At 47.4% G+C, this 12652-nt stretch overlaps 2 protein-coding genes across 2 annotated transcripts; one reads left to right on the top strand and one right to left on the bottom strand.

The window, feature by feature from the left end:
- Window positions 1–7150: 7150 nt before the first annotated feature.
- On the bottom strand, window positions 7151–8102 carry B0H18DRAFT_964204 (uncharacterized protein; the record flags this gene model as incomplete). The annotated part of the gene is made up of 4 exons (XM_048043185.1): window positions 7151–7291; window positions 7570–7669; window positions 7764–7896; window positions 7958–8102. The coding sequence occupies 4 exons, from the start codon at window positions 8100–8102 to the stop codon at window positions 7151–7153; spliced, it is 519 nt and encodes a 172-aa protein (XP_047884371.1).
- Window positions 8103–11319: 3217 nt separating this feature from the next.
- On the top strand, window positions 11320–12652 carry B0H18DRAFT_1111634 (uncharacterized protein; the record flags this gene model as incomplete). The annotated part of the gene is made up of 9 exons (XM_048032778.1): window positions 11320–11382; window positions 11443–11457; window positions 11530–11589; window positions 11643–11699; window positions 11819–11962; window positions 12038–12082; window positions 12142–12168; window positions 12228–12428; window positions 12623–12652. Exons 1-9 carry the CDS (start codon window positions 11377–11379, stop codon window positions 12650–12652), a joined length of 585 nt encoding a protein of 194 aa, XP_047884370.1. The 5' UTR covers window positions 11320–11376.

Here is a 12652-nt window from a genome sequence, read left to right as displayed (position 1 = left end):
CGAGCAAGACTACCAACAGGACGACAGTGGTCGGGGTTGTCGACCTGGATGCAGACGATGCGATGCCTCGTAGGCAGACTCGGTTCGTAAGTACTGACAGTTCCTTTCGGTGAAATTAGCTGACAATTGACATGCAGAATGCACACACCGAAGCTGCAGCTGCTGCGCACAAGGTCCATATTGCGAAGGCTCGGAGGAGCATGAGAATGCACGTACGAAGCTGGAGAAGCAAATTCGTGACAAGGGAAGTTGACGAGGTCCTATGCGGACAAGCTGAACGCGACGCCTGGGAAGGTGTTCTACTGGTCTGAGAGGAGTAAGGATACGAAGTGCTTCAACCAGGATGCACGATTGGTATGTGTGTTAACCCTTCCATGCTGAGTAGCCTGACTGACATTGTATGTCCAGGGGACAAGCTTCTGAAGGCTGGCGAGCTCGTCTGCGAGCGAGTATTAGCAGGTCATCATGTCAAAGTGAGTGTTCATTATCTTTGTATTGTTTCTTCTCCTGAGTTGTATGCTCAGGGCAAGGGAACAAACTCACGTACTGTGCATACGCACTGGCCGTGTGTCTCGGAAGGCGCTCGTAAGCGCTCCAGATGGATGGCATGCACCGTGGACTTGCGGTAAAGAAGGTAGATCCTGGGATGCTTATCATCCCCAAGGCCATCATGGGTGCTGATGTCGCGATGATCAAGAGAGATGTCGCGGCTTCGCTGGGCAGGCAGGGCGAGGTGAAGGAGATATCGGAGGAGGTTAAGCGGCAGAACCGGACAGCAAAGCGTATCCGGCGTGATGCGTACAAGGCTGAGGAGAGGGCTGAGAAGGCATTGAACAAGGCTGATAACTTGTTCCAGCGCTACAGGGAGAAGATAGCTGGGCCTTCAACCAGCGCTGGACAACCTCCTTCCAAGCGCCAGCGCTTGGAAGAGGAGCTCTCATCTGAGCTTAGTGAGCCAGATCAGTAATTGGGTGTATTATTGTGACCATATCTCCACTAAAAAAAGAAAAAAAAACTCGCACTTACAATCATTTAATCCTACCTTCCCCTTGTATATACTTGCAGTTGTTACAGACCATCCTAATAAGCATACAATATTGTTCATGTACTGCCATTTGCTCTGTGCATAATAGCATGACACTGGCATACTTGCTTATCATCCAGCTAGATGAAAGATAGCTCAAAAGACAAAAGACAGAATGCTAAGTGTAGAGAGAATCTTATGACTTATACAGATCCCCAGGAATGCCAACAGGTACAGCTTTGTTGATTGTTCATATATGTTCAAAGGAAAATACTTGCAAGCAAAGATGGCTTTGCTGAGCAGGAATAAGCCTGTGTATGACTCTACAAATATTTCCAAGTATAGGCAGATTATATGCTATGTTCACAATACCTACATTGGCAGTTGGCACAGCTCAGTAATTTGCTCAGTGTGTGTTCATTTGAAACTCCTCATATTCAAATATAACCCTACTGGGTGGTCTTATAGCTTGCAAGCAAGTGGTGTGGTGGTCTGCAGTATCAATAGAATATTGTGGCATGTTCATATGACCTACATTGTCCGTAGGTACAGCTCTGTGATTTGTTTGGTATTTGTTCAGTGGAGTGTGCTCATATTCAGATGTGGCCTTACTGGGCACAGATGACTGGTGCATGTGAGTTGGACAATATTCCCTGATACAGACTCCCTATTCTACCATCTTCATACCAGCACAATTATGAGCCATTGTCGCTCTGTGGCTGCCATTGATTCTGTCAGCGAGAATGACTCAGATTGTGTGTGGCTCTACTGAGGGGTCATATCATGTGCATGTGAGTTGTGGTGTGGGCCCTAGTAGTGATGGAGCATTCTGGCACCTTCATATTACTTGGATTATTGCTCAGTGTAGCTCTGTGATTTGTTTGATAGTTGTTCAGCCAAAACTGCTCATATTGAAATGTGGCTTTGCTGAGCGCATGTAGGCATTCTGTTTGACTTGGGGAGCACTCTTCGATAGCGCCAGAATATTGTGCCATATTTGGACTCACTGTAACACTGTTGGTTGTCTCTCTGTGCCCTGCTGGTTATTCTGTCAGCGAGAATGACTCAGATTGTGTGTGGCTCTACTGAGGGGTCATATCATGTGCATGTGAGTTGTGGTGTGGGCCCTAGTAGTGATGGAGCATTCTGGCACCTTCATATTACTTGGATTATTGCTCAGTGTAGCTCTGTGATTTGTTTGATAGTTGTTCAGCCAAAACTGCTCATATTGAAATGTGGCTTTGCTGAGCGCATGTAGGCATTCTGTTTGACTTGGGGAGCACTCTTCGATAGCGCCAGAATATTGTGCCATATTTGGACTCACTGTAACACTGTTGGTTGTCTCTCTGTGCCTTGCTGGTTATTCTGTCAGCAAGAATGACTCAGATGGAGTGTGGCTCTACTGAGCCATCATATGGTGTGCGGGTGGGTTGTAGTATCATCCCTAGTACTGATAGACCATCCTGACATGCTCATACCACTGCAATTGTTGCGGAGTGTGGCTCTGGGATTTGTTTTGTATTTATCCGGCCCAAACCACTCGTATTGAGATGTGGCTTCCCTGAGTGGACATAGGCAATGTGCTTAGCTTGAGAAGCCTTTCTTTATGTCAATGGAGTATTGTGCTATATTCAGATTCACTGTAACACTGTTGGTTGTCACTCTGTGCCCACCTGAGCATTCTGTCAGCGAGAATGACTCAGATTCAGTGTGGCTCTACTGAGCTGTTATATGGCATGTAGGTGAGTTGTGATGTGGTTCCTAGTATCAATGGACCATTATAGCATATTCAGACCACTAGGAGTGTCACTGCGGGTAGCCCTGTGATTTGTTTGATAATTGTCCAGTTGGCACTGCTTGTATTCAGATGTGGCTTTGCTGAGTGCATGTGTGCCTTGTGTTTGACTTGGGCAGCACTCCCTGATATAGGCAGAATATTGTGCCATGTTCACAAGCACTGTAACATGATTCATTGTGGCTCTGTGCTGTGCTGGCTATTCTGTCAGCAAAAATGACTCAGATTGAATGTAGCTCTACTGAGCAGTCATATGGCTTGCAGGTGAGTTGTGATATGGTCCTTAGTACTGACAGATGATTGTGCAATGTTCAGGCCTGCTGGATTGTCCATTAGAACAGCTCTGTAATTTGTTTATAATTTGTTCAGTTGAGAGCACTCATATTTAAATGTGGCTTTACTGAGTATACATGGCTGTTGCATTTGAGTTGGACAATATTACCTGATATATATTCACTATTCTGCCATGTTCATATCACCACAATTGCAAGGCATTGTCACTCTGTGAGCAGCCAGTGTCTCTGTCAGCCAAAATGACTCAGATTGAGTGTGGCTCTACTGAGTGCTGATATCATGTGCGGGTGAGGTGTAGTGTTGTCCCAAGTGCTGATGGACCATTCTGGCATGTTCCTATTACTAGGATTATTGCTCAGTGTAGCTCCATGATTTGTTGGATAGTTGTCCAGCCAAAACTGCTCATATTGAAACATGTCTTTGCTGAGTGCATGTAGGTGTTCTGTTTGACTTGGGGAGCACTCCTCGATAGCGACAGAATATTGTGCCATATTTGGACTCACTGTAACACTGTTGGTTGTCTCTCTGTGCCCTGCTGGTTATTCTGTCAGCGAGAATGACTCAGATTGTGTGTGGCTCTACTGAGGGGTCATATCATGTGCATGTGAGTTGTGGTGTGGGCCCTAGTAGTGATGGAGCATTCTGGCACCTTCATATTACTTGGATTATTGCTCAGTGTAGCTCTGTGATTTGTTTGATAGTTGTTCAGCCAAAACTGCTCATATTGAAATGTGGCTTTGCTGAGCGCATGTAGGCATTCTGTTTGACTTGGGGAGCACTCTTCGATAGCGCCAGAATATTGTGCCATATTTGGACTCACTGTAACACTGTTGGTTGTCTCTCTGTGCCTTGCTGGTTATTCTGTCAGCAAGAATGACTCAGATGGAGTGTGGCTCTACTGAGCCATCATATGGTGTGCGGGTGAGTTGTAGTATCATCCCTAGTACTGATGGACCATTCTGGCATGCTCAGACCAGTAGGATTGTTGCTCAGTGCAGCTCTGGGATTTGTTTCATGATTGTTCAGTTGAAACTGCTCATGTCGAGATGCAGCTTTGTTGAGTGCATGTATGCCTTCTGTTTGACATGTGGTCCATTCCTTGATATAGATGGAATGTTGTGCCATATTTGGATTCAGTATAACACCGTTGGTTGTCCCTCTGTGCCCTCCTGAGTATTCTGTCAGCGAGAATGACTCAGATTTGGTGTGGCTCTACTGAGCCATTATGTGGCATGTAGGTGAGTTGTGGTGTGGTCCCTAGTACTGATGGACCATTCTAGCATATTCAGACCACTAAGAATGTCACTGAGTGTAGCCCTGCAATTTGTTTTGTATTTGTGCAGCCGACACTGCTCATATTGAGATGTGGCTTTGTTGAGTGCACGTATGCCTTCTGTTTGACTTGTGATCCATTTCCAGATATAGATGGGATATTTTGCTGTTTTTGGATTCAGTATAACACCATTGGTTGTCCCTCTGTGCCCTGCTGGTTATTCTGTCAGCGAGAATGACTCAGATTTGGTGTGGCTCTAATGAAGCATTGTATGGTGTGCGGGTGAGTTGTGGTGTGGTCCCTAGTACTGATGGACTATCCTGGCATGTTCAGACCACACAGGCCTTCACTGGTGACAGTGCTGTGAATTATTTGGGTGTTTGTTTTATTGAGATCACTCGTAATTGAATATCGCTCAGCTGGGCAGTCATATTGCTTCCGATTGAGTTCAGGTATAGCTCTAAGTAGTCCTGGAGTATTCTGGCATGTTCACACTGTCTGGGTTGTTGTTCAATAGAGCTGTGTGATTTGTTTGGTATTCTGTCATTCTGAATGACTAAGACTCTGCATGGCTATACTGAGTGGCAGTGTGGCTTGTCAGTGAGGTGTGTGTGATTTCCTAGTACTGATTGGCTGTCGTGGCATGTTGAGAGTGCAAAATTTGCCATTGGGCACAGCACTGTGATTTGTTTTGTATTTGTTTCCCTCAAATCACTTTCATTTAAATGTGGCACTACTGAGCGGTTAGATGGCTTGCGTTGGATGTGGGAACCCTTGCCTGAGACAGACATGCTATTATGGTGAGTTCAGACCATGTAGATTGTGAGTTGGTATAGCTCTGTGAATTGTTTGTTGTTTTGTTGTCGGGAACAACTCAGACGTTCCGCAGCTGTGCTGAGAGGTCATATGGCTTGCATATGAGTTGGGGAGTAGGCCCTGGCATTGTGAGCCCATTCTTGCCTGTTGAGAAAGCCTGAGCTGTCATTGTGTGCAACTTTGTGATTTGTTTGGTGTTTGTTCAGCGGAAACAACTTGTATTTCAACGTGGATTTATGGGGGCACGGAGGGCATGTGTCTGATGGAGAAAACATCTCCTGATATCGACTGACTATTGTGGTGCATTTAGACCACTTGAAATGTCAACAGGCACAGCTCTGGGATTGAATCGGTGGTTAGTTGGCATAATAAGACCAATAGTCGTCCGTGCTTCTGCTCAGTGCACACAGAGGCCAGATATGCTCTGGAATGTCTTTCCTAGCGTACATGGAGTGCTGCCACACATTCAGCAGACCAGGAATCGTAACATTGCATGACTTGGGGATTTGTTCGGTGAGTGATGGTTGACGGTGCAACGGGTGGAACAGTAGCACTACTGAGCGGATGTATTGCTCTCCTTCTGGTTGCCTGCTGTTGACAAGGAATGGATAACAGGTCCCATTGCATGTGGGGACATACAGGTGGTGACGTGTGTACGTTGGCAGTGGGGCACGCCCAACATTCAAAGTTGTTTCAGCCACGAGTGAGAGTGGTCCGATATGCAGTGTGGGTCCCTGTGAGAGGTGCTGAAGAAAAGAGAAAAGAGGATGTGAGTGAGAGAACGACAGTGACGAGCGAGAATGGTCAGGATGGACGTGTTATGCACGTAGAAAGACAGTTGAGTTGGCGGTCGGGAGTGCCCGGCAGGCACTGCCCAGCAGGGGGTCGTGGGAAACTATTTCCATATATGGTTAGATTGCCCAGCAGGGGCACCGGGCACCAGGCATAGGGGTAGGCAAGGTTTGCCAGTGGTTCTTCCAATGACATTGCTCCAAAATCCCTTTTGGGTGAGCTGAGTTGCAGACAAATGCAGGGCTGCAGTTGTATACAAGTCTGCTTCGGCAACGGGCACTTAATGAGCACTTAGTAAGCGGTGTAAGTGCAGACTGTTACTGTGTTCAAGAGGGCTTGTATTGACTCAAAAAAAGCGGAATATTCACAAGCTATTCAGAATGAATGAGGTCAAATCCTTATAGCCTTCCATGATACAATTGTTGCATCAACTAGGGCAGTATACTCAATAACATGGTGAGATTCACATTCAGTGAGCTCATATAAGCCTATGATCACACTTCAGACAGTGTCTCTGCAGCAGCATACAAAGCCTGATGTCATAGTAGCATGAATACATATGTATGGATGGCCATTATATATCCCCAGATTGTGTCTATGTGTCTATATGCCAGCTACATGCCCCAACTACCATATAGAGTAGGTGTCCTGCCCAAAGAGGAAGTAGGACAAGATGTGGTGTCCATGGAGCTCACAAAAATGCAGAAAATCTGTCAAATATACAGAAGCACCCAATAGGAGAATCTGAGTGCTTGGGATTATGATAGACACATTACACCATGTACATGGACTACAACATGTGAAAAGAGGGTCAAATGGCTCATTGTGGCTGATTTTGGCTGTAGTGCAGCACCCACTGAGTTGTACAGTGTCTGAATCACATATGTATGTCATTACTGACATATGGAACACATCTGAGGCACAAATAGGCATTTTGACATCTGCAAAGGCACATGTGGATTTTTTATTTTGCATTTTCTGGACCAGCCAGCCACTCTAGCTACTCAATTATGATAGTGTATACTCTCTGAATGAAGGGCTATTAGATCAGTATACTAAGTGCACTACATGTTGTTCCTAACTAGGGCTACGGGACAGCCTATAAGTGTGAGTGCTAGCAGCAGCATGCTCCCTGGCTGACAATCATGTGATATGCTCACCAGTTGCCATATTGGGTGCCACTGGAAGCGTTTCTTGGGCCCTCACCCCAGGACAAAGCACTGAGCCACAGCATTTGTTTGGTGGTGTTGGTGCAAGTCGCGTCGTCTGGGAGTCTAAAATTTTTGAACTCTGCTAACTGACCATAACAAATGTTAACTATACATGGTAAGCTGGGGGCAAATGACTGTACCTGTGGGAAAAAACTGCCGCATTGGGCGCCACTGGAAGTGTTTCAGGCCCGTCCATCATAAGAACGATACCTTCGTACCTCAGGGATCGTAATCTGCCGAGCAAAGCCTGTGGGTAGGAGTGCACAGCAAATGCCTTGCCACTTCCATGTTCTGCCTCCATCCCATCCAGCTTTTTGCCAGCCGTGTAACCTCATTGTCAACATCACTGCCATCAAACACCCACTGCGTAACAATGGTAACGGTTGTGGGTGTCATAGACATCACCGTGCTGTGCAATTATATTGTCTGGGTCGACGGGTGTCCAGTTATTGACCACCCAAGCTCTGTTGTCCAGGTGTCAGATGCAATGTGGGAGAATTAATGTGAGATGCAACTCACCCAGACCCAATCATTCACATTGACATTGAAAACAAATACAACTGCAGAGTGTTGTCCTTCTGCAAGTGCTTGGCCAACTCCATGCACTTGAACATAGTAGAGAGTTTTGGCGGCAACTCTGTGTTGGAGCATGAGGTTAGGCACGAGCTTGCAAGCTTGGCTGAGATTGTACCTGGAAAAGATAAGGGGAGGTCAGGGTATATAATGAGTAGATTTTGGTGTATCTACCTCACGTGATTGCCCTTCAGGCATCGTCTGCGCCCGGGACACTCGCGCTTGTCGAACACTGTTCCGCTTGTTCTCACACTCTGACAGTTCGTGTGACCACCAGACCACAGCTCCAACACCACAGATCTCTGTCAGATTTGCGGTGGGCATGACACAGGCATTACTGGCTGGCCTGGAGACTGTGGCAAAGTAGTGTTCACAACCATTACATTGTATGCCTCTGTGACCTTCAAGTCATGTTTTCCAATACACAACAGAAATCTATCTTATCTCTGCAATGTGTCTACTTCTCAATAGCCTCTCTCTTGATCAATTCATCAGTGTTCTTGGGCCTCACAAGCATTGTGACTGTTCTCAGACTGGGCCATTCATCTTGTCTCTGAAGTGCCCTTGCTGGGAATGCTTCAATTTTGGCTTGAGCAGTGGTGGGCGTCACATCTGTCCTACAAATACCTAATCCTTTCCACACATTAATGCGCTACAGCTTTCTGACCATCAAGGCACTCTGTGTCCTCCTCAGGTGATTGACGTGATATCTAAAAGGAGTGCAACGGCGGTGTCGATGTGGCGCACGTAACTCGCGTGGTTTTCGCGTATGCTCGCGTGGAGCGCACATGGCGTCCATGTTCGCCGCGTGGCCTCATGTGGCGCACCCTCCTCCCATAAGCTCCCGGCGTCTTCCGCCCGCGGGCGCCTGCGCGAGCCAGCCCAAGGTGTCCCCAAGGCTGAATTTCCGCGGGGAAGTGACGGAAAAATGAGTAGAGAAAATACACATAGGTTATAAATGGGAAGCCTGAGTGATGGGAAGAAAAATACAACTCAGTGCTGGGAAATAGGACAGCTCAGCACTGGGAAATCAACACAGGGTAAATAGTAGAAATCAGCCCTGGGAAATGAGATATCAATACCAGGAAAATAAGGAAGATTGGTGGAATTTGCCCCAGGTCTGGCAGGCCCAAGCATTGTAATCTTATGGGCGACATGAAGCAGTGAATGAAAGAACCGCCCCATCAGCCCGTGGCGAAGCCACGGGTTGACGACACTCATATGCTCTGTGAGGTAATCCCTGAAGGTGATGTTTTTAGTGACCATGCTGTCCAGCAGCATCAGATAGTGTGTCATTGTCATGGCCAGCAACCCCATCTGAGTGGCATGGTACCATATGTCCCTCTCAACATCTTCAGTGTTGACTGTGGGTGCCATCAGATAGGATGACAAGCAAGAGCTTGCAATCTGTGAACCAATTTAACAAACTGGAAGTCTTTCAGAGTGTGCTCCACAATGGCCTCAAATCCGTTGAGTGTGATACAGACATCTCAGCGTGTAAAGCCACCTTGAGCATGTGCCTATCTTCTGCAATGTGCAGCCACTGGTGCCAAGCAAAGAGATGGATGACCTGAGGCACAAAGCCCCAAGTAATAACTGACAGCAAATAAAATATTGATAGACCACCCTGCGAATCGCGCACACTGGGGTTTGGTGCCGCGGGCGCTACTTTTGGGCGCTTTGGCACGACCTCCTTCCGCCGCTCCATCTCAAGTACTGTCCACTGCCCTCTCTGGGTTGTTGACTATGGGAAATCATCGCTACATCCTTCCAGCTCAGACGGAGCTCGTTGTCACCATGTCAAAATCAGTGTCAACACGGCAGATAGTGTTTTGAACGATGTCACAAATATATTTTGGAAATTGTCTGTATAATATCCTCGCTTGTGATGACAGTGGTGAACTACCATTGCTCCTTACTGCGAGTGGCGGGATACTGATCAGGCAAGGAACAGTGCCATGGTGAACTCAGTCTCGTGGTATCAGTTAGCCCCGCCCTGCTCGTGGAGCTCCCCAGCGCTATGTGCCTAATGTTCCACCGGACCCCACTGTGCGCGATTTGCAGGGCGGTCTATTGATATTTTATTTGCTGGAAAAGTGATGGGTCAGCCACACATTCCATACATGCATACCAATTCAACCTGCACTCGCGCTGGCAGCGCCAACGCGGGTGTGCTATACCACATATGTGACCTGGTACCCGCGCTCGCGCTGGTGACGCGAATGGGGGTAACAATGCGTACATTATTGTACTGTCTCTACCCGCACTTGCGTCACCAGCGCGAGCGCGGGTACCAGGTCACATATGTGGTATAGCACACCCGCGTTGGTGCTGCCAGCGCGAGTGCGGGTTGAATTGGTATGCATGTATGGAATGTGTGGCTGACCCGCATTCGTGCACTACCACAACACGAGGATTTATGTACGGTTACCAGCACTCGCGCTGCAGCGCGAGTGCGGGTAACCGTTTTCGGACAGCCGTGCTTTACCTGCAATGGCACGTGTAGCGCAAGTGTGGGAAAAAAAAAAAGGAAGAAGATGGGTGTTCCCCATGCGCAGAGGTCTGGTTTTTTGTGAAAACCTCGCCCTGACCCCGCCCTGACCCCGAACATTGGTCGAAAATGCCCTATAATTGGCTAACGATCGGACCAGTCTGGGCCTAGTCACGTGCTGTATCACGTGTGGCCTGGAGCGTGTCACGTTTAATCACGTGACCCGTCAGGTGATTTCGGGCTCCGCGGGGATCTCGGGCAGCCAGTGAAGCCTCCGGGTGCTCCCGCTGTCCGGATCTCTCCGGATTTGGATCACATGCACGCGTACACGTGCAATCTCTGGATATAGTAGGATGATGTCAGTACGTTCTGGATCGGTCTCCACTGGGGCCAGTGCGGTCCAGAAAAGAAGTCCATCACGGACATCAAAGGTATTTGCAAGATGTGATATGTCACTTCGCCCAATCTGGGTTGTTGTGGTACTGTACAGGTAAACGTGACTAAACAACACCAAAGGGATCTGACGAGGCTATAAGCCGAAAGGTCCGCCGTAGAGGACCCCCTCAGTGGCCTTATCCTTTTGGCTTTTCCCCCCACTCGTCACAAAACGCGGCTTCGCCGCGTTCGTTTTTGTGTCAATCACCTAACTTGTCCATGATCTACTTGGGGTTCATCATGGTGTCATGCCCATGCTACCCCACAACAGAGTCATGTATTGCATACTGTCGCCGACATTACAGAATATCACATGATGCATCATGTGCACGGCCCACTATCCAGGTCATGTGACTGTATAGCTCTTAGTCAGCAGTACCCACACATTAAAATAGCACAGCACATAACCAGCTCCTGCTGCGCAAGACATGTGATTGTACAAAGAAAGGCAGGTACCCACGCTGCATATGACTCTGCCCAATGAGGCTATGGACACAACCAGATCACATGCCTGTGGCTTCACAGCCACGTGAAAAAACAAAACACACACAAACTCAGCCACACTGAGCTTAAAAAGGGGCACCCCCAGTTGATGGTGGCTGAACCACTCTTGAACTGCTACCACCACCATCCTCTTTTGGAAGCCATAACAGCTCAAGCTCAAATTCAAACATGTCTGTGAGTGCATCATACTACTGCCATTGCTCTGACATGCCATATGCTCAATGACATCTGCAGAGCCCCATCAGTGAAGTGATTTTTTTCTCTTCTTTTGTGTACTGTCGTCGACATTACAACATGGCACTCACTTTCTTTCCCCCATAGACCTTCAACACCATTGAGGAGTCCCAGCCCAATGAGGTAGAGGACAAGGGAAGCCCAATGGTGAGTTCATTTTTCATTTTTGTGTATTGTCACTGACACAAAAAAATTGACAGTCAATGTCTGATCAAGAAGCACAGGAAGTTGCTGCAATTGAAGAAAGTTACGAAGTTGTATGTGTACTGCTTGCCAGAGTGACAATCTGACTGATGGGCTTTGCTTGTGCATATAGTATAAAGAGGTAGGATAAACAACAAATTAATGCACATGGGTGGTCACTGACATTTACTAGATCGCCAGCAGCTTTGGGGAACTTGCAGTCACTCCCTTGTATGCTGACTCGCAGGCTGATGACACTTATGGTGAACTGCCTGCCAATCAGGCTAGCCTCACAGCCGTAAAGGAGGCAGAATTGTCAGACTCTGAGTCTGAGTCTGTTCATCAGGCCAGTTAATTATAAATATTGTGTAACGTCGTCGACAGTATCCTAAAGTGTTTTGGATGATTGCAGGCCACACGCGTCGAAGTTATGAAGGCCAGGAAAGAAGGAAAGATGGTAAGCATGAGCGTGGCATTGTTTATAATGTTCAGCCAATGTGAATGTATATTCTGCAGCGTGCTGCCAGTGTCCCAAGTGATGAAGTGCGTATATAAATCCCTCCCACTGAAGTGCACAAGATGCTCAAATATTGCACACACAGGAGAGTGAGGCACAGATGACTGATGATGAAGAGGAGAGCAGCACAGAGGAGAGCAGCGCAGAGGAGAGTGAGGCGCAGATGACTGATGAAGAGGGGAACAACGCCAACGAGAGCAGTGAGGAGGAGGAGGAGGAGGAGAACATGAGTGACTCCAGTGAAGATGTTGCACTGATGAGCAAGGTAAAGAAATCTGCTTCAGTGGTGAGTGGCTGACAACTTTTGTATGTCTGCTATACTGGGGTTGACTTATAACTTTCAACTTGCTGGGGAGTGGGCCATGTATGGCAATACGATCCCAGTTGTGTTGTCTGTGTCTTTTGTTTTCTGGTTCATCAAATTATCACTTCAATCTCACTTATCAATGATTATATGTATTATGTATTGATACATACTAGTCTGTGAGACTAACTTCTGTGCTTGACTAG

Source organism: Fomitopsis serialis (genome assembly GCF_022376445.1).
Source record: "Fomitopsis serialis strain Sig1Antser10 chromosome Unknown B0H18scaffold_617, whole genome shotgun sequence".
Classification (NCBI taxonomy): Eukaryota; Fungi; Basidiomycota; class Agaricomycetes; order Polyporales; family Fomitopsidaceae; genus Fomitopsis; species Fomitopsis serialis.
This window is presented reverse-complemented; position numbering and strand designations above follow the sequence as displayed.